The following is a 25,312-nucleotide window of genomic DNA, read 5'->3' on the forward strand; positions in this document are numbered from 1 at the left end:
CTGTTTGCTTGCAGATAAGGAGGAAACTAGAAATAATGAACTCATGTATCAATTACATGTCAAAATTATTTAGCTATTTATTTCAGAAAACCAGAAGAACTGCATGATGACTTGAGTTTCTGTGGGGTTTTTTTTTTCCTTCCAAAGTGTCTTCTAAAGCAAACAAAATCCACAGAACTCAGATAAAGCTCATGTCCTAGGAATAAGGACTTCATAGACCAATGTACCAAAGCATACACAGGTTTGGGTTTTTTTTCCCCCCTCGTTCTGGATTTTCTCTTTTGGAGATTTCAATAGTTGTTCTCACTTAATTTTTTTCCTTTTTCTCTCTCTCCTTCACACTGGAAGACATATTCCCATATCGGGTAGACAAACTAACAACTATTATTCTTTTGTCCCTCTTAAGACATACTTTTTTCATGAGGGAACAATCTGGCATAGACTGAACTCTAGAAATCACGGCAATCGTTTCTCTCCTGCGTTTGGGTTCTTTCCTTATTACAAGTAGCTGTCCTCCTTGGTATCACATTTCTTACACAGTGACACAAAGCAAGTGCCTGTTTCTTTAACCAGATGGAATAGGTCCAGGTTCTTGTGACACCCAAGTTAAAACTGATTTCTGGCAACAAACCTTATATATACACATTTAGTCTCTAAAGCAAAGACATATCATATGTATCCGTTGTTATTGTAAATTATGAATTCTTTAGAGAATGACAACTTGAGCTACAAAATGCAAGACTCCTAGATGCTAGCATAACATAAATGTGTGCATATCTTTAACACACTTTTTAGTATCTACATTTCAATGAGAAACAGTTGATAGGTCAATGGATTCCTTCCAAAAGCAATGATACCAGATCATTTCAATGAATGCTTTTAAACAACCATGTACAATTTGTATTATAGTAATCTTTAGGTGACAACTCATTAAAATCAAATGACAAAAATTCTAGTAAGTCAGTGACACTTTCCATCTTAATCCCTTTTGTCAGATAGATAGCAGAGATCCTGGACTCCAATTTGAGACACCTATGGCCCTGGGAGTACTGCTTTAAAGCAGCACTGCATTTAGACTTAAAAGAAGTACTGCTTTAGAAGAAATTGGTAGAGTAACTAATTCTTCCAGGATACAAACTGGAAAGGATATCACTTCTCTTCTGGTCTTCCATCAAGAACATACATTTTTATTGATTTATTTCATTTATTAATTGTGGTGGCAGACTTGTAAATTCCATTAGAGCTATCAACCTTCAGGCATTTGGAGCTTGAGAATGGCACCAGACCATCTATCTGCATATCACACCCTCACAAGGTTTTGTTGGCTTGAACTGGACCAAGATTTCACCTTACCCTTTTACAGACACTTATTTCAAATATATCACAATGCTGATACTGCACTTAAAAAGTTCCAAATGTCTGAAAAAGAGGTCTATGGTCAAAACAGTAATCTTTAACAAAAATGAAAGATCTTCTTTGTGGTGGAAACAGGAAAAGAGCACGCACAAGCAGCCAGTTAAGGCAACCTGCCTGAGCAATAACTCTTCCAACTGCAATAGCCTGAACGCTTGCCATTACTTGCACCCACAGACAAGTGCTCACACTAAATGGTACCACATAGCAAACAGATGCCACACCATGACACATCACTAGGTTTCGAAGTAGATTTCTTCTGAGCTACAAAGAAAACGCTGGAGCCTGAAGCAGACCAAAACATGAAGATCATAATAGCAAGGCCATCTGTCAATTGTAGCCCGTGGGGAAAATACAAAAACCAAAATATGCTTGTCTACTCCTGCAGACTCAAGTAAAAGCAATAGAAGCAGTTCGCCGGAATCTGATGCTACCAGCAGCTTATGTATTTAAGTTGGTAAGGGGAGAGGTATTAGTGTAATTACTGTTTCCAAATGATGCAATCGCCCCCCACAGAACAAGAACTATGGTCCTGTCAAAACCTCAGCTCCCCAGTGTCCTGGCATCTGCTTTTTCGACTCAAAACCATGTGGATGACCTTCTATCAGTGTCATCTACTGAGAACTTCAACAGTCTACCTACGTTTCACCATCCTGCTGCTGCTGGCTTCTCTCCAACGCCAAGCTCTGCTCACAACTGTTTTCTGTGCTCACCACATCATTCAGCTTTGTTCCCTGCCTCCGAGAGGGAGGTCTGTGAAAGAGGAACCAAGATGAAGCACAGAGGCAATATATTAAGAAAATCTCAGCTAGGAACTCCAATTACCACTCTGAAGGCACATGCTGTTGTAAACACTTTAATTACTCAATGAAATGCAGCTATTTCTATACCTTAGCAAACAGAGGCTGAGAGCTCATAAATTATTTCACACCTACAGAGCAAACAGCCTGAACAGTCAGAAACAAACCTCTGAATTTCAAGTCACACCACTAGACCAAACCCCCTCCCAGTTTAAATATTTTCCTGAACTTTCACCCAGCCAGAGCTGTCTACTCTGAGTATTAAAAGGTTAAAAGGTAACTCATTTTCTAATTTAGGAGAGTTGCCAAAAGGGCTGATTCATACAAAAACTCTCAAATCGTACAGGAACCAGGTTTCATTTCCCTGCTTCCTGAGGGCCCACCAGAAAGGTGAAAGAGGAGTCACCACAGAGAATAGGATCAGTTTTGAAAGCTGAAAAGCAAGTAGAATATCTGGTTATCAGTCTCAGGATACAAGTACAACAACTCAAAGTGAACATAATCTTTCCTCTTGGAATCACTCCTAATTTTACACCCACTGATGCCACACACGCACCATGGCAGCCGATAATGCACTATGCTCATTACAGCTGACTCCAAGCACTGGGGAGATGTCCCAGAGGGGCACTCAAGAAACACCAACTGGAAACAGAGAGCATCTCTGACATTTCCTACTGCATCTCCTCCACACTGGATACTCTTGACTGGGAGATGGAATGAGAGCGAGAAAACAAAAAAGATGGAAATACTCTAAAGAGAGTATCTAAAGGATTAAAATGACAGTTGGTTTCAAGACCCTTTATTCCCAGACCTATTCCTAAACCATCTCAGACTACATGGCTGTGTACATATTCACCTCACTGGCATTCAGTTCTTCCCTCTAGAGATTAAAAATATTAGAAAAAGTCCAGGACTTAAATGTTGCACAGAGAATCTATATTCTTCTGTATTTACCTTTCATTATCGACAAGTCTTGTTAGCAATACCCACTAAATCTAAGTGAAAGACCTTACCCTTCAAAGAACAGAACATGAGAGCAATCCAAATACCCATAAAAATGGACCGCTCGAATGTCCGGGCTTGTGTAGCTTTCAAACCTCAGGGAAAAGGCAGCCACAGAGACGACCCATGTGTGCAAAAAAGCTACCATAGACCATTGCAGAGATCTGGACAGAGCCAGACCAGACAAATCACGTCCTGTGTTCCAGCCGTGCAGCCTGCGTGAACGGCAGACCTGCTCCACAGTCTCTCTATAACACCACTTCTCAAATGTGCTGGTTTGAAGGCAGAGCCATCTTGATGTAGTGGCAGCAATAATCTCTTTATGTCTCATGCTTGTCTAGGCAATGGAGAAAAAAGGCTTATGCCTGTCAATCTGGTCGCTGTTACTGCTTTGAAACAGTCTGCAAACTCTTAAGGCGCCAAAGAGAGATACGCTTGACTTCAGTGCCTAGGTGTCTTTGGTGCCCAGACTAACGACCAAACCCAAATACTAGCAAGCAGGTGTTTTTCAAGATGCATCCAATATCTTTTGTGAAGACAGGGCTGAAAACCATAACAGAGAATGCAGACTATTAGGAGCTTGAATATACAGCACGATGTATGATAGAGTACATACCTCTGATAACTATGCGCTGTGATTAGAAAGTTTGTTACAAGCAGAATGTAAGTTAAAGCACGGCTAGTGAAAAGGCAGGTCATAGAGAAACACTGATCTAAGTCTAAAATAAAAACTAAATTAGACTAGAATTGGAACAGAAAGAAGAATGTGACAGATAGATAAAAATTCTTCTGCTTAGGACCTTTAGACACTTAAGAGGCCACACAACTGCCATCAGAAAAAAGGATATAAAAGTGATGAAGAAAATCTTCCAAATAAATACATATTTTTTATTTGCTGCACCACCACAAGGTGCAGCAGCAAGTAAAACTCCCTTTATACTCATCAGATACCTCCTACACAGAGCACAACAGTCTTAAACCTTGAGGATCTTCAAAATGAAGCAATACAAATCTCTTTCAGTTTGGATATTTTTGCTAGCTTCAACCTAAGTTTCAACAGATGGAAGTTTCCCTTTGATGATTAGACAAAGTTGCCAAAAATGCTGAAGTCAAATAGCTCTTCAAATACTGGAGCTACTACAATCTTGATAAAAGTTCCTTAAATAGCCCTTTTTTACAAGAAGCACTATTCTGACTTATTGTTTTTAAAGTAACAAAAAAATTAAAAATACGACCCTCCTGAAATAGGAGAGTAAACAGTTCTTAACCTCTTCACTGCTCACAATTAGCAACGAAAAAAAGCCTAAACATTTCTCATCGCCTGTACATGGCATCATTCCTACATTGCAATGATTCCATAGAGCTTTATAATCAATTATATCTCCCTTCTTCCTCCTACATTTGACTTTTAAGCTCCCAGGAAATGTAGTGAGCATCCTTAAATGAGTCAAAACTCTGTTAACATTTAAATTTGGAAGTAACTAAGATTGCAACCTAAAACAATTGTAACTACAAAAAATAATGGAATGTAATAGAAATATCAACTAAATTCTACTGGCACCACAGGGTGCTACTTAACAGTGATGTAACAAGATCACAGTATTTCATTTTTCCTCCATATGTATTTGTAGTTTTTAATGAAGTGAAAATGTACTGATAACAACCAGATGTTCAGTTATGTATACCAGCTCTTAACAAGCTGCTGAAAGAAGCCTTCATAATTTAAAGCCTTGGGAGCTCTATCTTGCAACTAAATGTTAGCAATAGTTTCTACATAAAAATCATACAGTTAAATACTGAAGTTGCATCTTTTTGCTGACTATGCAGTTTTAATCATTAATGTACACTCTTGAGTGCTAACATTAACAAAACCAAAGAAAAAGCAGAGTATCCATAACATACCCAAGGGAGCCATAAATCAAACATCAACACACTGTAACGCAAGTGTTATAAGGGACTGAACAAGTCTAATTCTTGAAAAGCAATAATGCTGTAGTTTCTATAAAATGTCTTTAAATTAAACATGAAACCTTTTCCTTGGCATTTTGTACAATGCAGCAGAGCCTGTTTTTCAAAAGGGGAATTCAAGATCTTTTTAATAACTCTGAGATACAGAGCCACAATGCTGCAGAGACCCATGGTCCCTACTACAACCTGTTTTAGCTATGCTGAGTGTAACCACCTTAAAGCACATTTGCCTTCCTCAATATAAACTAGCTTTGAGAAATACGTTCCTTAAATTCATCGTATACAATTCTGAGACACTCCTAGATATGCTTTGCCGTACATCTCTGCAGCCTTTCCCAACAAAAATCAACACATTTTGGTTCTTCAGTTATATTTCATAGTAAGGGATATGGAGAGGTGGGTTACAGACTTAACCGTTTGTCGTCTTCCCCATCTCACACACCTTCCTTATTAATTTTGAGCTAGACTGCCCACCTGCGTTTTCCAAGTATGTCTGTAGGTTATTTTGTAGGCAGACATGAGCTCATTCTGCCAAGGCTTCTAAGTAGAGCAAGCTCAGAGGTGAGAGCAAGCTCTGCCCACGCTCAGGAAAGACTCAAGCCTTCACGAACTCTGTGCCCCTGCCAAGCCCAAACTCTTATGCTTGCTTTTGGTCAGTCTGGAACATGGGTTAAGATTACGTACCTGCCTGCAAAATACCACACACGGGTATCATAAGCTCTCCTCCCAACAGTATGTGTTGTCTTTCACATACATCGTCACAACATGATACTCAACAGTGAAGAATAATAGGATCTATGTTATAATCACAAATTTCTCACTACTCTGTAACAGTATCTACAGAGCATCATCCAGCAATGCTGCCCACTCTTCAGTAACACATTTGCAAAAAAAAAAAAAATTTAAGACAGCACATCTGAAATTATTTAGAGAGAGGGCAAAAAAATTATAGTACCTCTGAAGCATACTGCTTTCACCAAAAAGCACCTGACATGACATTTAGAACAACTTCAAAAGCAAAGAGTGCAGGACTGTTATACAGGTGCCTCTGCTCCTGCAGTTTGGACAAGGAGATGGTCTTCCATGCCGTAAAAATAATCTTAGCATTTTGGTGAAGGAGACAAAAAGCAGCTTAAACTGTGGTATAGAGAAGCAATATATTTAGACAGCAGCTGCCAGCTGTATCCACTCCTTCATGAAACTGCATCTACAGAACCCAAGGGACAAACCAATTGTGACAATCCTCTGTTAAGGCTATTGAATGTTCCTAACAAAAACTTTGCTATTCTGAATGACGCTTCAAAGACAGGCTCAGCATGAAGACTTTAATGGTCTGTCACAACAAAAATTCATCTTTAATAGCAGCTTTACTGACAGACACTCTGTTAGCAGTGCTACTGTAAGCTGCCAAAGCTGCCTATCCTGTGGCAAGTGATCCTAAGTCCTGCTACACAAATCATTACAAGTTTGAATATTTCATGGTTTGCACCCAATCTATTCCTTCCCAAAATTCACATACTAGGCTTGTAATTTTCTTGATTTATTCCAGCTAAAGACAGAAATTAACTACTCCCTTGATACAAAGTAGGGAAAGAATTTACAGTGTAACTCTGATCAGGGAGAAGGAGGGAAGTAAAAAGTAAACTCACTACTGAAATAAACCTGATCATTCTCCTGAAAAAAATTAATATTACAGTGAGCAAAAATGTCTCAGCCTTATAACATCTCTATGAAGAACAGAGTTGGATTGTGTATTAGAGAAAGCAAATTTTTCCACACCTCCTTTCCCCTACCCTACTTCCCTTTCGATGATATCACTATACAATCATTAGTTAAGGCATTATCACATTGTTAAACATATTATACTGGTAAACAAGACAATAATGTACACTTTTGTACATGTTGGTATCTTATTCAAAATTCAGTAGCAAGTTATTTCAGGAAAAATTTAGCTAAGAAAACTTATTTGACAAAAAACCCCAAAAACCTTCCACATCTCTCTCTCATGAAAAGTGAGTGAGTATGTTTTCAATACAGCTGAACATTAAAGACTATAGACCGGCTTTATAACTTCTCCTTTTTTAATAACCCATTATTATCATTATATTATATAGTAAACTAAGTGCTTTCAACAGCTACTTCCATTCCCAGCAATCACATTCACACAGAAATAGAGATGCTGACAGGTTCAGTTGTTGAAAAGGGTTAAGAACAATCATTCCTGTAAAACTTTTTCTGCCAGAAAGACAGAATAAATGATATTGGACTCCACACACACATTGGACTTCCAAGAAAGAAAAATAAAACCCTGCAGGATTTATGAACTTGCCCATATATCGCAGTCCTTTCAGCCCTTTGTACTTCCTCTAATCTGCTCCAAACAAAAAGTGTATCTGTTCCAGGAAGTCCTGACAAGCTTTGCAGAATGACACTCTAAATCATATCACTAATTCATTACACACTACCTACACAAAACCCTCATGTAATGTTGACAGAGTTGTATTTAATGAGAGCAATGTTTCAAAAACTATTGCATCTTTGTCAGCTTTCCAACCAAAAGAACAATCCAAAGTACAAAAACTAAATCATCAGCAGAGCTATATACTACACTATAATAGATAGTCTGAAACTCTCTCAAAGCTGTGATGCTTTAACTGGGGCACTACATTTTAGGCACAGATTACAATGCAATTTAACACAAAAGATATTGCTAACACTATCTTTGGTAAAGTTTATCTTGGGGAAAAACGAAGTTAAAACTTATCAGGACAGGTGTAGAAAAACATTTTTACTTCCAAAGAACAAAGTAAGTTCTCCTTCATGTAATACTGAAGTATGTTTCATGACACATATTCCAATGAGATGTAGAATCAACAAATCTCAAATATAGCAGATGCATGAAAAAAGCCATATAAACAAATCTGGAGATCTACAGAAACTTTCCACTTACTCATTTCTCTTCTCTCTTTTTCAGACATCAATTCATTGGTATTTCAGAAATCAGTATTAAATAAGTCATATGACTTATGTAATGGACATGCAGTTCAAAAACCCACACAACTGCAAAGGGGAACTTTTGTTAGCGCCTCGCTGCATCCCCCAGATGCGACACCTCCAACGTACCTTTCCCTGTACCATTAGCACAACCATTTCTAGCCAAAAGTTAGCAGTAGCCGTCTGTGTGCTGACAGAGGCACCTGAAACAAACGTCAAAACTCCTACAAAATAAAACAGGATAATTTCTGTTGATAGTTTGAACTGGGTGTGAGATGCTCATCATGTACTTCCAACAGAATACTCAGGGCTGGTACTGGCAGCAGGTTATCATTATCAGTACTGCACCATCACATGGAGCATTCAAATACAAGTATTTAAACATTATAACCCCATCACACTAAGTTTTATATTCTCTCAAATGCTCAGTTTATAGAAGGAGGCTGAAGAAAAAAAAAAAAAAAAAGGAAAAAGCCAACTTACAAGAGGGGAATTTCAACAATGAGCTGGATGAGGCAACACAGCAACTCTTCTATGAGGTCTTCACACTCTGTTCCTGAAAAGAAGCATACCAAAGGTTTTCTGGATTTTCAAATACCAAAAGAAAGCAAAGATTTAAACTCATGGATCCAGACAAAAAGTATTTTACTTAAGGAACAAACACTAGAAGAGTTTAAGGAGATAGCATTCTTTCCTGAAATAGAAAGCACTTGGGATTATCACCAGAGAAAATGGTGATGCTTACCCTTTTATATATAAAACAAATAACTAATACCAATTGGATAAGTTAAATGAGATGTTGATATTGTACAAATATGCTAATACTAAGCACATCAAGCCTTACTTTACTATTTACCCAAGGTCACACTAAATGGCATTATTACCAACAGTTGAACTGATCACTAGTGACTTCTCACTGGTCCACAGTTCAAGTCTCCTCTCAAAATTCCCTGCACGTCGCATATTTTCCCACCCCTTTTTTTAATCTCAAGTGACGAATAAGCAGAGAGAAATAGAAAACAGTTTCATCTGTCTAACATACACGGAACAATATTCTAAACTGTGATCTGTCAAATGAATGCAGCTTACCATACACATCACTGCTGCTCTTACACAATTAAATCTACACACTATTTTTTCATGAATACACATCTATTTATTGAAGAGGTTTTTATAGTTCAATGACAAGTATGGATTCATGAATTTCCAGAGTGCATTTTAAGTGGGCGGAAATTATTCTCTACTCATACACAATGTGACAAAATGCATGGGACGATTAAAAATTATTTTTAAAAAATGCAACTATTCTAAGCAGTAAAACTGGTGGTATTTTACATTAGCACTACAATTTTTAAAAGCAACTGTAACAAAAGACTTGCAAGACTTACTGAGGAAAAAGCTTATTAAACCATTTGAAGTTGTCATATAATACTAACAAAATAGAAGATAAATCTCTTGGCTCATCAGGATTTTTTCTGCTTTCAAAATAAAATTATAAAGGGAAACCTACAGCACAAAGAAGTATAGGGCTTTACATTGTGTTGAATGGCCTAAGAGCAGGCATAGTTTTTCCCTCTGCATTACCTGATAGGCATTACAGCACTGCAGCACAATGATTACCCAAATGCTTGTTTATTTTGTATTTTCAAATAAATAAGTCTTGCAATAAACACAACATTATAGCCAGGTTATGGTGGTGTTACTCTGTTTAACCCAAGTTTGTTCGTAAATCCAGGACTCAATTTTAAGAAGCACACCAGAGGGAATATTCACAATAAAGCAAAATTATTTCTTTCCACAATCGGTTTATTAAAAACACATTAAAAATTGTCACCTAGTGAACTGCACATTCTAAAGGAAATCAGTTTTTTATCACGGAAACATGGTTTCCTTTATATAGAATTCCCCATGAGTAACACAATGTAGCTCCTGTTAGTAAAAACTGAGAACTGCTAGGACTATTTAACCTTAGACAGAAACCACAGCCAATAATGAAGCCCAGATAATGTCTTCTAATGTAACTGGAACGTGACAGTTTCCTAAGGTTTTTTTGAATCTAGAAAATGCTTATAGAGCAAGACTGCTGTTAATTCCCAAAAGGTACCTAATTATTTCTCTTGACAATTGAGGAAAGGGAAGAGGAGAGAAGAAAAAGGATGAAAAAAGTAAAGTGAATGCATCTTAAGAATATCATTTCTTCCACCGTGCTATATACACAACTCATTTGAGGAGAGAATAATGTTATTTGAGTATGAAAGAGGGCTTTTCCCCCCCACACACTATACTTAAAATAAAGCAAGAAAATATTGGGTTAGCACAATCACGTAGAATGGAAGATGTTAGTCTTTCCTGCTGTTCTCGAACTATTTTTCTTTTTTTAAAAAAAGCTTAATTGCTGTAATCAATGTGATTCAGTTGCAATAATTAATGTATCCTTTTCCCCATTGGGGCACATGCATTCTTGTTTAATTCTTGTCTTGCCGAGACAATGAGGCGGATGCATGCCAAATCTATAACGTGAGAGAAAGCTATAAACATGGAACACTATGTGTTTTCATAAACAATGCCTTTTTCAATAGCAGGATAAAGACAATACACACAATACTCATTCACATTAATAGATCACATACTGGGATCAAAGACACATGTAAAGCCTTGGGGAAAATAAGTAAAGGGTGAATCTGTCCAGATAAGATTAGAGCAGACTTGCAGAAAGAGTAATCATAGGTGCATCTTTTAAGCTCTATCACACTGCAGAAGTAGCTGCAAACACACACAGTTTTTAAAAAGCCCAGTTATGACGCGGCACCATTTTTCATCAGCCATGTTTAAGTCCTCGAACATGTGGATTACTTGCATTGTGGGGTTTCTGGCTTTTTGGTGGGGTTTGTTTGGGGGTTTTTTGGTGGTGGTTTTTTTTTTTTTTTACATAAATAATTTTTTTTTTTTTTTTAACATTTCAAAGCTACACACATTACACACACTGGATTAGCAGACAGTACACAGGCAAAATGGCTTATCCAAAGGAAAGTATACATGCCAGGAGACTCCACTTCCAGTTAAACCAGCCCAGCTCCCTCACTGGCCATGATACAGGGTCTAACATAGACAGTAAAACAATCTTTCTTCTCAAGAACCTAACTACTATGTTGTCACGACCTGATCTGAGCTGCTGTAGCAGCTGGATGTGTCTGATGTCAATAAGATATTCAGGCATAGCAAGGTGTAGCCTCATCTTAGATGTTACTCATTTTTCTGCCCTGTTGCTCCTACAGATAGGATAGACCCTGGACATCAGTAATGAAATAATTCATTACTTGTAGAACAGTACCTAAAAGCCTCACCCATTCAATTAATTACAAAACCAGCAGACTTAAAGCTTCTTCGGGTTTTGTGGTTTGATCTTCAGCTCTGAGGACTCTCAAAAGCTCCCAACTTTCACTTAACAGTAATAATGAGTACATAAACTAACTGCCATCCCTCATTTCCTTCACATGATAGCTGAACACTCATGAAATCATTTAAGGGTTGCAGTAAAAGTACTGTTATTTATTCCCTCCTTTATGTCCTCTTATTTGCTATAATACACCAAATACAGTCCTTAGCAGCCTTGTGATAAAACTTCTCTACAGAGAATGAATAAAGTTCCCTACTACAGGTCAGGGAATAGGTTAAATGAATTGATGGTTTGACTTAGAATACAATACACAGCATGTGCTCTCTTACACCTCTGAACCACAATACAGTTAAAGAACATGCAGAAATTATGGGATACAGACAGTGGAAGCCTCATTGAAAGATGAAGGATTTGTGTTAGCAAGACTAACTCCAGCTTCAGATCAGCATATGCCAAGTCCAGTTTAGGATTTATTAATATCAGGATTTTGCAGCTGAATCTATAAGGATTTTCCTACAACCAGAATTGTGCAACATCCTCCAAAGTTATACGCAAATTCCCAATTATGGATGAAGAGGCAAAGGTTGCACTTCCTGAGCCAAAGAACCATCTGAAAACTGTCAAAAGAACAAACTTCTACTAATGGTCTGACTATTGTGAAGGAAATCAGTAACCAGTGCTGTTAGCAGGGACTCGATCCTGTGCAATTTATTCATTACAGCTTTATAACGGTAGGCTACAACATATCCATGCACTCAAACTTTTTGAAAAATGAAAAAACTCGATAATTACATTTTATGACACAAAGCACAATTGCACAGCTTTCTTCTGAGCTTAAAACACAGCCTAGAAGGAAAAAGCACAAATTGGACATTCAGAAAAAGTGAAAGCATATGAATTGCAAAACCTGGGAGGAGAATTCTTCCAGATAAGACAGTTATAAAAAATGCTAACTAAACAATAGTGGCTATGTTCTATATAGCCTGTCAAAATACAAGACATATTGCTGAGTAGCCAGTGACAAGGATATTTTCCATACATCATTACTATTATACAGTACACACTTCTGCCCGACATACCAAATATCGCACGGCAGGTGCTGAAGCTCTGACTGACTGCAGTGTGAGCAGCCTGACGTGCTGTATTTTAAACTCACAGAACATGGTACTGGGATATATTCTCCAACTAGAAGGAAAAAAAAAGGGATACTCATAGTTTAAACAGAGAAACAAACACCACCACACACTGATTTCCAAAGGAGTTTTAAGATGATCCTGAAAAAATGGTTACCCTTTCTCAGAAGGCTGTAAGATTGAACAAAGCATACAAAAACAGATCGTAGGAGGGGTTGGTTGTGCTGTTGGTTGGTTGTACTGTTCTTTCCAGTAACTACTCACCAGCCATTAAGAAAATAAGCGAACAGTGCTTCAAAATTCAGACATTATATTAAAGCTTTCATCTATATGGATATTTTATTTACATTATATAATTAATGTAATAATGTATTTTATAAGGTTTGTTTTATCACACTCACAATTGAAGAATATTAAAATAATATCAAGCTCTGGTAAATGAAAAGACAGCAAGGACAACTAAGAAGAACTTAAATTTTTTAAAAGCATGTTCACCAAAGATACCGTTAAGTATATAAAACTTTAGTAAAAGTAGTAATAAATCTGTGTAAAATTCACAATAACAAGGCATGCTCTAGTTTCCAAAGAATAAAAAATAAAGATTCAAGAAAACTACACTTGACTTAATTATAAAAATACAAACAAAAAACCATTTCATTTCTTCTTCTTACTTTAATGCCCCTAACACAACAGCAGTTTATTACACTCCATTATTGATACTGCACTTTTCCTATAGCTAAGCATAAAAGCTATAGGAAGGCATTCACCCCATTGCCACGCTCTATACATATTTAAAAAAAACTGTGTGACGATTTGGTAGGAACCAAAAACAATGGCTACGTAAACACAGCACGTTATGAACCTCAATACCTTGAGGAAGGTCACAAGAATCCTCTCCAATCGGAAACCCGAGCCGAAAGCGGCAGCGGACTCGAGCCACGGCTGAGCGGGGCGAGCGAAGGAGGAGCTCGTTTCCTGCCTCCATCCCCTGCTCTCATCAGCAGACCACACACAATTACCTCCCTAATCAAGAACATCCAGCAAACAATCTGCTCAAAGATAATTGCTAAGTACATTTGCCATCAATATGCACAAAATTATCACTAATAAATGTCACTGTGAATTATAGTCAAGTGCTACTAGACATGGTATAAACATGGATCTACCCCAGTGACAAGAATCACTTTTCATACCACGCTGTGAGGAACTCCCAGCATAGGCAATAAAAATCACAGGGGTTCAAGCTAACAAAACGTCTCAGCTTTTCCACCCATTCTACTGTGCTACACTATACCACTGAAGCAAGAGGTGGGCAACTTTTTTAAACTAAGTATAAACCCATAGGCAGTCTGCAGTGATAGCTTATAATGAGCAGGTGTTATTTCTAATGCATTGGTTAGCTGACTTCATTCTTGGAGATTACTCATCACAGTTTAAAATACATTAAACCATTTCAAAATGTAGCACTTAATCTTTTGACACGCGAAGTCTGATTTCCCCAGAGCAACGACGGGTGCCACGGACTTAAACAGATTTTAATGAACAGTTCTCACCATTCAGTGAGTAAGCAGCTATTAGGCATTCTCAACACGTGTCCTTGCTGGACAGACTGTTGAGGGAAATCCACACTCAGATACTTTTGGTTGTTCTTCCACACTTCACTTGCACTGTATTAGCATTCTGATACCATTCCTTTTTGCCAGACCATTTTTGGCTCTATGCTATAAACAACGTGCAATTACAAACTCAACAGTATCTTTATGACGAAGCAAAGGGTTCATCAGGGCTCCTGTGCCAGCATTATCCATCACATGTTCTATAAGAGCATCTTGATACAGCACTACACAAAGATTTGTGACAGTGTTATGACTTTCTTTTTGCTGTAATCAAACTGATTTTGAACGCATTCACATTATTCACATTCAAAAAGAAAGACCAGATAGCAGAAAGAGAACAGCTAGATTATTTGAGCATCTTCCCTGCCATCTTTCATCTTGCATAATACAGGCTCCATTTCCTGGAGATGCACTTATATTTGAATATTCTGCTTAAATTCTTTCGAGTTTTCCCATACTCTTGTATAAACTACTGCCCACTAATTACATTTTCGCAGTTGCCTTTTCAATAGATCAGTTCTAACCATAGTACTGTTATCTTCCCTCACTAGATTCCTAAAATGTGCATTCAATTCACTCCCTGGCTGCTGCCAGTTTATGAAACATATGTGAGAAGAAACACTAAATAATTGCAACGTCACTGTTCCTACAGTAGTATGCGGTCAGCTTCACCCCAACTCTTTTCTGCTCTTCTGAAAAGAACTGTTACCACCTTTCAAACTGTATGAAAATAACTAAAGCTAAGGTAGGTCTACAGCAGCACTTCTGAACAGCTCTTTAAAAAAATGCCAAATTAAGTTTGTAAATAAATGACCGTGTTAAACTTAATACAAATGTTTAAAGAAAAAATAAACCAAACAACTTAAACCCTGCTCTAAGAGGTCTATTTTGCTGTAAGAACCTGTAACATGTCAACAGCTTGTTAATAAACATTTAATTCTAGCAGAAGATGACAGTCAATATGTAATGAAAAGCTCTCATCACATTTTGAAGGTGTTCTCTTTCACATGTATGATACAAAGGAAGATGGTTTACACCAAATTACTTCAGACCCTGAAGGAAGTCAATCAGTTTTGCTGTTGACTACATACTTCCAATCTCACAGGTTGTCCTGAACAGTAAACATGTTGCATGTAACCTCACTGGTACTTTGTTTCTAGTTTTAAAGCAAAGTTTGGGATTCGTAGTCTAAACAAAACATAGAATCATGGAATTATTTAGGTTGGAAAAGACGCTTAAGATCATCAAGTCTAACCATTAACCTAACACTACGAAGTCCACCACTAAACCATGTCCTAAGTGCCACATCTACAAACATCAGAACTTTTTAGTCTCTGGTGGGATATTTGTGTCACTAGCACTAGTGTATACCTACCGTATGAGCCTGGTGCTTTGTCTTCATAAGTAAAATGAAGTTGCAGCTCCTCTTCTGACATTCGACTGATGAACACTTTCAGCAAACAGCAAATAATAAACAGTGCATTGTGAGCCTGCCAAATAAAGAGGTGACTAGAAAAGAAGCAGAAACAAACAAGAATCAGTAATGCTTAACCTGCAAACATGCATCAAAAACCACAAGAAAATACATGCCATAGACAAAGGGGTTCCTACAGTTGAAGCAAGGAAAAGCCAAAGTGCTTAAGCAGGGAGTCTTCAGTTGATGCTACAGCAAACTGGAAATGTGTTTAAAAGAAGTATTTTTTTTCTTCCCCCAAGAGAATACAATTCCTAACTTTTATTCCTAACTAATTATTCCTAACTAAGTCTGTATTGTTAAAAACACCACAGTTGCCAGAAGTACCAGTTTTTGAAGAGCTCACCAGGTGGCTCAGCATACTTCTAAAGGTTTCTAGATACTATAGACTCAAGCCACCCAGGCATTTGGAAATTTTCAACAGCTTTGATACGAAAGCTACTCTGGCTCCTTGAACCTTAGCACTTTTCCCAGGCAAATAGCTTTCAGATAACCGTAGGCATTTACGGACTTCAGAAGCACAATATAGCAAGATTCTTCTATGCAACACACAGAGATATTTTCCAAGCTTTCTGAATGCAAGGGGAATATAGCTTCGTTACATTTTCCTGAGTCCCAATAAGCAACTGCTAGGAAGCCCATACAACAGCATATAGTCAAGCTCTTACTTGAAGCTGTATTTTCAAAGTATTTTTGGATTAAAGCAGCAGGAGCTATCCAGGCAGGAATAACTTCCTTCTCCAGATATAAGCAAAAAGGTTGAGGGCAGCCCCAGGAGCAAGGGGGCATTAAAGAGAAAGTCTTCCTTTTTGAAGCCCTAAATCTGATGAGAGTTAGACATTTGTCTATGGGTGTGGGGGAACAATTACAGAAAGCTTCCTGCAAAAACTATACAGTGCTGCACACGTAACCTCTTAAAAGTTAATTCCTACTGCTGAAGGGGCAAGCAAAACCAATGGCAGATGCATGATATGATTTGAAAGCAATGTCTTTATACAGATGTTTGTGTTCAAATCCAATCCAATTTAAAACATTTCCAAGATAAAATACTGTTTCATACATTAAGATTTAGCTAAAAAGGTCAGGTGATTTTTAAACAGCTCTAAACCATAGTAAGCAGAAGTTACACCATTTGTCCACAAATGTGTTTATGTAACACAGAGGATGAACACAAACATGTCTTTTTCCCCAGCAATCTATTTACCTATTACACTTAATCTTCTGTGTTTGGGAAAGTACTAGATACTTGTTCTGTTTCAAACAACAATTTAAGAGAATTCTAAGTTTTGGTCTGTAAGTATGTTAACTAGCAAAGTAAAAAACTCGAAGAGCTAGCGCCAAAAGGAACATTTAAAAACTGAAATGGCACACACAGCTTTTTTCCAGGTACTTACTTCTGACATTCTGCTGAAATTTTTAACTCTTTGGTTCTAGAAAGAAAGACTTTAATCAATGACCCAAGGTTTCCTGTTCGAGGATTCTTCTCGACTAGATGAGGAAAAATAAGACACAATTATATAGCATGCATAAGTTGACACTATTTAGTTCAAACAATACACAGAATGAAACCAAATTTCAATGTCTTAAATATTTCTACATAAAGCACAGTATGTCCGCTTTCCTGTACAGCTTTGTTCTTCTTTTAAGATTTTTCCAGTACATGCTTTACTACTCCGTAATTGTTCTCTAAACAATACTTTTCATCCTAGATTTAAAATATCCCAAATGTGGAGCTCTTACTACTTCTTCCTTTCCAAGACTTGTCTACAGCACAACAGTCACCTGTCAGAAACCTAGGCAGGTTTTCACAACTAGTTTTTACCTTCTTGAAACATTGTTGATCACATTTACATTATCCCTTCCTTTCATCCTCTGATTAATTCTTTCCCCTTACTAATCAGCTTAGAGTGCAGAGGGAAAAAGAGGTAGTGAGGATCAAGTTATTTGTTTTAAACCTTTCAGTAATTTCAAGTTCTATAAAACAGTTAACAATGGAAGTTTCTAGAAGTCCAAGATATATATAAATACACTCTTTACACTAATCTTACTAGTGGAACACATACAAGTAGAGTTAAGTATACTGAAGACATGGATGTGCACATGTATGCTGTTTCTTAATTCTTCTGATAAAGCACATGGAAAGAAGTTAAGATGTCACAATTTCTCACCTAAAGACTTGCAGACTGAGATTGTGGCTTCTTCCAAGAGCTTTAAGTCAGCACTAGGGGAGGGGGAAAAGAAAATAAAAAATGGTTACACAAGCAATTAGGTTCCTGTACTTGAAGTGAAAATTCTTTACAAAACAGTAGTACAATATTTCTATGAAGCACTTAATTTTACCAATCCATTAGCTGCTTTACATAGATACCACAGAAGCACAGAGTGGTTGAGGTGAGAAGAGACCTCTGGAGGTCATCTTGTCCAACATCCCTGCTCAAGCAGGGCCACCTAGAGCCAGTTGCCCAGGACCACATCCAGGTGGCTTCTGAGTATCTCCAAGGACAAAGACTCCACAATCTCTCTGAGCAACCCATTCCAGTGCTCGGTCATCCTAGCGTCAGGCAGTAAAACATGCATTTGAAGTACAGTGACAATAAAACAGGACACTAATATTGCAAAGTGAATTGTTTGTCAAGGTGAAATGATGTCACTACATCATTTGTGTTCTATCACCTTTGTGGCTTCAATACTGCCATGCTTAGCTTGATGCCACTGAAAATACACATAGAACGGCAGCCTACAGAAAGAGCTTGATTTTTGACACAAACTATCATATGAAGTAACATCTTTTTAAAAAGCATAAAGAGTCCTCAAACCGACATTTAACCTCAAACTAAGCACCACTTTCCTTTAACTAATGTTGTTTTATTAATGCAACAATCACACCAGATATACCAAATTTTTCATAACTTCATTAACTGCCTGTTGGTATGCCTCAATGAAAACCATCAGCTGAAAACAATAAAGCACTAAAGCAGAACCTTCCAACAACCGCTGAAAGTAAACACCAGCTGCATCAAAAGACATTTATATACTTCTGTTGCTACAAACCTACCAGTATAGAGTAACTGATCCTTGAAAACAAAACAGAAGAATACATGGGAAGTATATTTTTCCTGAACAGATGGGGGGAAAAAAAAAAGACAAATAATAATCAGATATTGTGTCCAATGCCACATTAAGCAGTATGAAGGTGTCCCAATATTAACACCTAAAGGGCAACCTGTTCCAGTGTTTCACCACCCTCATCGTAAAAAATCTCCTCTTTACATCTAGCCTGAATCTATTCTCTTTTAGTTTAAAACCATTACCCCTTGTCCTATCACTACAGGCCCTACTGCTCAGGATATCGGAGAAGATTAAAAGCTAGTCAAAAAAACCAATTCAATGCTTGCAGACATAACATACTATGTAATATAGGCTGAACAATTTCAGAGGTCATGCAGCTACATCCTTGTAATTAAAGGTATGAAAATCACCATCCACAGAATAAATAGGAAAGTAGCAATGTAATGAAACCTGAATAGTAACTAAGCCTGTAAAAGTCAGCAGTATGGCCTCCGTTCAAGAACTCCTCTCACATAAAGATATTGGAAAACTTAATACTGCCATAATTAGATTGCCAAAGTCGTTGTTGCTTCCTAAGCATTAAATTTTCTGATGAGTAACCTGATTTATATAAAAACATCAGAGACTGAAGACAAAAAGGGCATGGAACCACATGCACTCTCTCTGTCCCACCTGCTCTTGGCAACTACCTACAACTCTGCCAGTGAGCTTCTAAAATGCAGCGGTGGGGGAAGCAGTGCCCCTTCTTTCTGTTCTTCAATTTAGATGGTAATCCAGTTTACAGCACAGTCCTAAGAACTGTTGCATCAACCCGAGACTAACTGTGGTGCTGTGTGGGAAGCCCCTAAACCAGCTCCACTGCTGAAACCTCATGTGGAGCCATGCTCTTGGAAGCTGTTGAGTTTGTCTGAGCTGTGCTCAAACTCCTTAGGACTAAAAGAGGAGGTAAGGATATTGGTAGAAACAGCAGCCAAAAGAATTCTTTCAAAACTTTTCAGTAGGAAATGCTTCAAGATAGAGACATCAAACAAATTAAGTTTTAAGATGCCTGCAAATTTTCCTGTATATCAGACTAATTTACTGTGCAGTGAGCTGACAGCAGAGACAGCTCTTCACCTACAGCTGAATATCCTAAGACAACTTCAGATTATGCAGATTGGCTTTTTTAGATATCAAATATCAGCATTCTTTCCTCCCCTATAAATTGCTTTGCAACATAAGTTTCAGAAAGAACTAACTCACGCTTTCATATATACTTTAAAAATGTTAGACTTAGTCTCAAAGGTGGTCTCTTGTTTCAGTGGTAAAAACATGCAGAGTAATTAAAAACAAATGGTATAAAGCTAGAACAACCCACCAGCAACTACAGACAACGCAGTTTTCTAGTCCTATACGACAAGGACTTTTTGCACTTTTTTATAAAAAAAAAACAAAACCAAACACAACTTCTAAACTTGTCCAGCTGACTGCTTGTCATGAGGATGTATTCTTTCCTGCAAATATTGGACACCAACTGACTAGAGAGTTCTTAGGTACTAAACAATCATAATCCAACACAACATGACCCACCTCCCACTATCCAAAGATGCTGGGGACTTCTATAATACAGACCAAGTGATTACTGTAATTGCTCCAGCATTTAAACCATAAATGTAGACATACAGCTTTTAATTCTGGTTAATTTTTCCCCTAATTTCTAAGCAGTTAAGTTTTAAAGTATAGCATTCTTACAGGTCTTTTTTTTTTTCTTCCCTTCGAGTTATAAAAACCACACAAAGTCCTCAAACAAATTCCACAGAGTTGCCTAATTTCTACAAGTTGCCAGGATCAAAAACAGTGGCAAACCAAGCAAGACCCTCAGATGTTCAGCAAAGCTTTCAACACTTGAGCCATTCTTTTTCCCACCAAAACGAAGTTTAATGCTTAAGAACTAACTACAGCCCACTCCCCTGTATTCATACAACAAGAATACAGAACTGAATTTTGCCATCCTCAGGACGAGGCAACATCTGCAAAATTTCAGTTCACACAATAGAAACACCTAGCAAGGAGGAACTACAGCAGAATACCACCCCAACACACACACACACCAGTGAAATGGTGTTCTTACACTCAAGAGAAGTAATACTACTGCTACATCCCAAGGATGGATTCATAGACAGGGTATAGTGGGGGGATACAAAAAATAGCAGCCCATTTCCAGGTACCTGGGGCAAAGCTTAGCAGTGGCTTTCTTTCCTTAACTTGGGCAGGAAAGAAAAGTGAGTGACGTGGAAAAAGCCATCTGCCTATTTTTTTGTGCTGTGAAGACAGGAGATACATTATAATAACACTTTGGCAGAAAATGCCAGAGTCAAGATTCCTAAGGTGGCATAAAAGAAATGCTACAATCAGCTATGGTATTGAGTTTGCTCTATAATCCCTGTGAAGATGACATTTGGTTAATGAATGAATATACGAATGGAAACCTAACACTAAAACATCCGTCCTTTCATCAATCCACAGAGCTGCACTGGTAGTATTCAAACTGTTTTTCAGCACTAGCAACAAGAGCAAGCACTGACAGAGTGAAGCTCCTTCACTGCACTGATCACAAATAAAAGTTCTAATTCTCTCTAAAAACCGTGACCCAAGGAATATGGACTGCCTTGTTGCCAAATCTATGTGTATACACACACACACACACACACAGAGAGAGAGAGAGAGATTTTAGGAGCTCACCATTTGGGACACAAAAAAAAGCCTAAAATGCATTTAAATTGATCCCTTTCAACACATTACGTTTAATTTTAACAAAGTACCTATGGGAGGATCCAGGAGAAAACAACCTTTCAGAAAAGAAAAGGAAAAGATCCCACACATTCTCCACTCTGCAATTTTGTCTACCGAGAACTGGGAAAATAAAAATTACACTTTTTCAGAATGGAAAAGAAGCTCCTGAAAGACAGTGTTTCCTAGAACACGTGAAAACAGAAGAGAGATTCATTTGGGATGGAGGAGTAAAATACCCTCTGGTCTATGAGAACCATTAGTACATTCTCAACAAGAAAAAGATTATCAGTTTCTAGCAATAAACAAGCAGCAAGGTAAGTAAACTCTTCCTGCTGCTTGATGGCACTGCTGAGCACCACTAGGAGAAACCCAGGCAGCCCAGTAACATCCAGTAAGCCCTGCCATGGAGAAGACACCACTTTAGAAGATGTTCACGTGCACGTAGCAACAAACACCAGCTTCAGGCCACAGATCTTTAGTATCACAGTCACAGTGACCTGGGTGAGTTTGTACATGTAATTATATATTTCAACTGGCACTACCTGAACTAAACCATCTGGTTTTGGGAAAGTAGTACATATCCCAATCATATTTACCAGTTTACAATTTTCCGAGGCATCAGCAAAAGGTATCACCTGGTATGGGGATTCAAACAGGTTGTGAGCACAGCAGGGAAACACTAAGGATTCAAAGAAAAGCAGACTTAACCACACAGACTTGACTGGATCATTCAGATCCAAGCAAACATGTGAGGTGCAGGATTGCTTCCCACACATTTTAGGAAAAAGTTTCAGGCTTCACAGGAACTCCTGCCTCATCCTGTGATCTGGTGGCCAGCATTTTCAAAGTCCTTTATAAAAGCAAGAAATTAATTTTATTTGTTTTTTTATGTACAGGGTAGGTCCACAGACTTCAGCAAAATTAAAACTAATAGTAATAGTGAAATTTGCTTCCTGACAGCACAGACTTCTTCAAAGAATATGGTTTTATCTTGTTTGATTTTAAAGGTACCAAAACAGGAGAGGTTTTACAGTGGCAGTGACTATTATCTTGTAACACCTCAACACGGCAAGCATATTTTGCATACAAATTGTCACTACAAACTCACCTATACACAGGAAGCATCTGTGTGACACCAGGTATCACACATCAGCGATGGAAGTAAAAAGTAATCAAGGGTAATTACCTTCTGTAGGAAAGACAAAAGCACAACCACTACACCCCTATGTCACATAAGGATGCTGTACTAGGAAGAGGAGGGGAAAAAACCAAAATTAAGTTCAAACTTGCAAGCTCAAATACTGCCTCTCTGATACTAGAGGTCACCTCCTTTTCCTGATACAAAAGTTCAATCCCTCAAACCTGTACTATCATAAAAATGCCATTTGGGAATTCGATGCACACACACTCACTAAAACATATGGGAATACTAACAAGCCAAAATTGCCGCCTCTTATTTCACAAGGAAGAGTGAAAATTATGAGTTATCTATCATATGTATAGGCAATGATTACTGACCAAGTAAAACAAAATATTGAAACAGTATTTAGACAATACAAATTCGTTTTGTCTTGCTGAAATTGCTCTTCCATCATTTCATAATTGATCTTATGTCAAGTTTTTTTATGTTGTTGGGATTTAATCACTTTGTAGTTACTGATCATAGTACAAGGAGTTTCTTTATCGGCGAGTTAGTTTTCTGTAAGAAAGCATCTTTTCACTAGAGGTAGGGAAGAATGGTAAATTAAGCAGACTATTGCTCAAAAAGATTTCATAGTTTTCATTGACTGCAGATTTTTGTATCTGGCTTCATACTACCAGAAAGATGGATTCTGTGGTCAGCTACTCTGGCATATGTTGTAAAAAAACACTACTTCCAAAAAGAGGAGGGGGAAGAAGTAAAAAAAAAAAAAAAAAAAAAAAAATCAGTGGAGTTATTTTAGAGTGGTTGAATTCAGCTGCCTTACTTTAAATTTGCTAACAATCAGTCCCACAGACTTCAGCAAAACCATAATTAATAAAAGACAGAGAAAGTCACTTCCTGACAGCAGTCATCTTTGAAGAACATGGTTTTATCTGCTTTTATTTAGAGGCATCACAATCTAAGAGTTTTCAAAGTGGCAGTGACTACTGTTAAAATATCTCAACATGGCAAGAGAAAGTATTCTGCATACAAACTGTAACTAAAAACACACCCATACCGTGACACCTACCCTTATCATAATAAGACCCAAACCATAGCAGACAACTACCCCCTCTAAAAAGAGGTGGAGGAAAAAAAAAAAGGGAGCAGCTTTCCTGACAGTTTTTTTCCTCTAAGTAAAGCTTTTTTCCTTGCCATCGAATACAAAACAGAAGAATCAGCCCATTCAGTAAATTCATACTGTGGGAATGCTGACTTTAATGGACTAGTTGGGGGAAAGACGTCAAAGAATAAAAAGCTGCATATAATTTATTGTACCAATTTAAAAAACGTACCATATTAAGGCAACATAAAAGTTGCTCATTTTTATGTCTTTCCATTAAAGGCTCATGCACACTATTCTTGAACCAGCCACTCATTAAAAACTCTGGGGAAGGAACAAAGCGGAACAGTAAATATTAAGCACATGATTTTCAGCAAGTTCTGTGTTAGTTAACTCTGCTTTAAGTTTTCCATCAGGAAAGAATCGTAACTAATACCACCACTAAGGAGGAGGTTGCATTCTTGGTAGCAACTCATAGGAGAGCCAGACAAACACAAAGGTCTGCCTAAACTGAGAGCTAAGACTCCAAAGTAAACCTTACAGCTCTTGCTCGTAACAATAACTAAAAAAGTCATGCAGAAAAGCCGTATTTTTTTTTCCAATATCCAAACATTATTCAGATTGATAAGTCAGCCACTTTAAACGTAGGAAGTGGCAGATTTAAGATGTTTTACGCAATTTTAATTCAGCTCCCATGAGTCCATTCTGTGCAACAAATAAGGATCCGTGAAGAAAAAAGAGAATATGCAGGAGTGTGAATTTAGACTACCAAGTACTTCCTAATGGCTGAAACTAGAAACTTCTCAGCAGACACTTCTGTAGCCCAAGGGGATTTTATCTGCCTAGCATCCATGACCTGCTTTACGGAAGAGGAGATCACAATATACCTTTTACAGTGAAAAGCACGAGGCAACGTAAAACTAAATTGCTAGCAGCTTTTCCTTTTACTATCACTTAGGCATACATCACTTATCTCCTACCACTCCTAAATTGTGCAAGGCCCCAGTGGCTTTACCTGCCAAGTACCCAAGACTTGCTCTGGCTGTTACTATCACTCATGCCAGGGGAGTCACAGGCAATGAGCAGGGATTCACCATCAGCTCATTTCTCATTACTGACAGCTGATTCACAATCAGGGTTTGTGAATGCACAGACCAGAATTACTCCCACTTCATATCCCCTCTTAATACTTGCTTAGCTATTAAGAAAATCAACATTATGACAGGAAGAACAAACAGCCCAGAAAAGCACAATATTACACTCCCAGCAGCCAGCTCTGCTTTGACCACACGCTTTCACATTCATTTCTGGACAACTCATCAGATTTAAGCAATGCCACCTTTTAGCCCAACAGCCTGCTGTGCCCCAAAAATCAATCCCTCATTGTGCCAGAATTGTTCTGTGGTGCCATGCTATCAATCACTCCAG

The 25,312-nt window shown here is 37.8% G+C and overlaps 1 protein-coding gene across 4 annotated transcripts in view; it reads right to left on the reverse strand.

Annotated features, from left to right (window-relative positions):
- DYM (dymeclin) overlaps positions 1–25,312 on the reverse strand; it is a 221,720-nt gene that overhangs the window by 179,686 nt on the left and 16,722 nt on the right. For all 4 annotated transcript variants that reach the window (XM_052775920.1, XM_052775917.1, XM_052775919.1 and 1 more), the window contains 4 exons: positions 17,966–18,018; positions 17,192–17,285; positions 15,699–15,832; positions 8,661–8,733 (listed from right to left, as the gene is read on the reverse strand). In XM_052775920.1, coding sequence (XP_052631880.1) covers positions 8,661–8,733; positions 15,699–15,832; positions 17,192–17,285; positions 17,966–18,018 — 354 coding nt within the window. The remainder of the gene's footprint in view (positions 1–8,660; positions 8,734–15,698; positions 15,833–17,191; positions 17,286–17,965; positions 18,019–25,312) is intronic.

This window comes from Harpia harpyja, chromosome Z (assembly GCF_026419915.1).
Source record: "Harpia harpyja isolate bHarHar1 chromosome Z, bHarHar1 primary haplotype, whole genome shotgun sequence".
Classification (NCBI taxonomy): Eukaryota; Metazoa; Chordata; class Aves; order Accipitriformes; family Accipitridae; genus Harpia; species Harpia harpyja.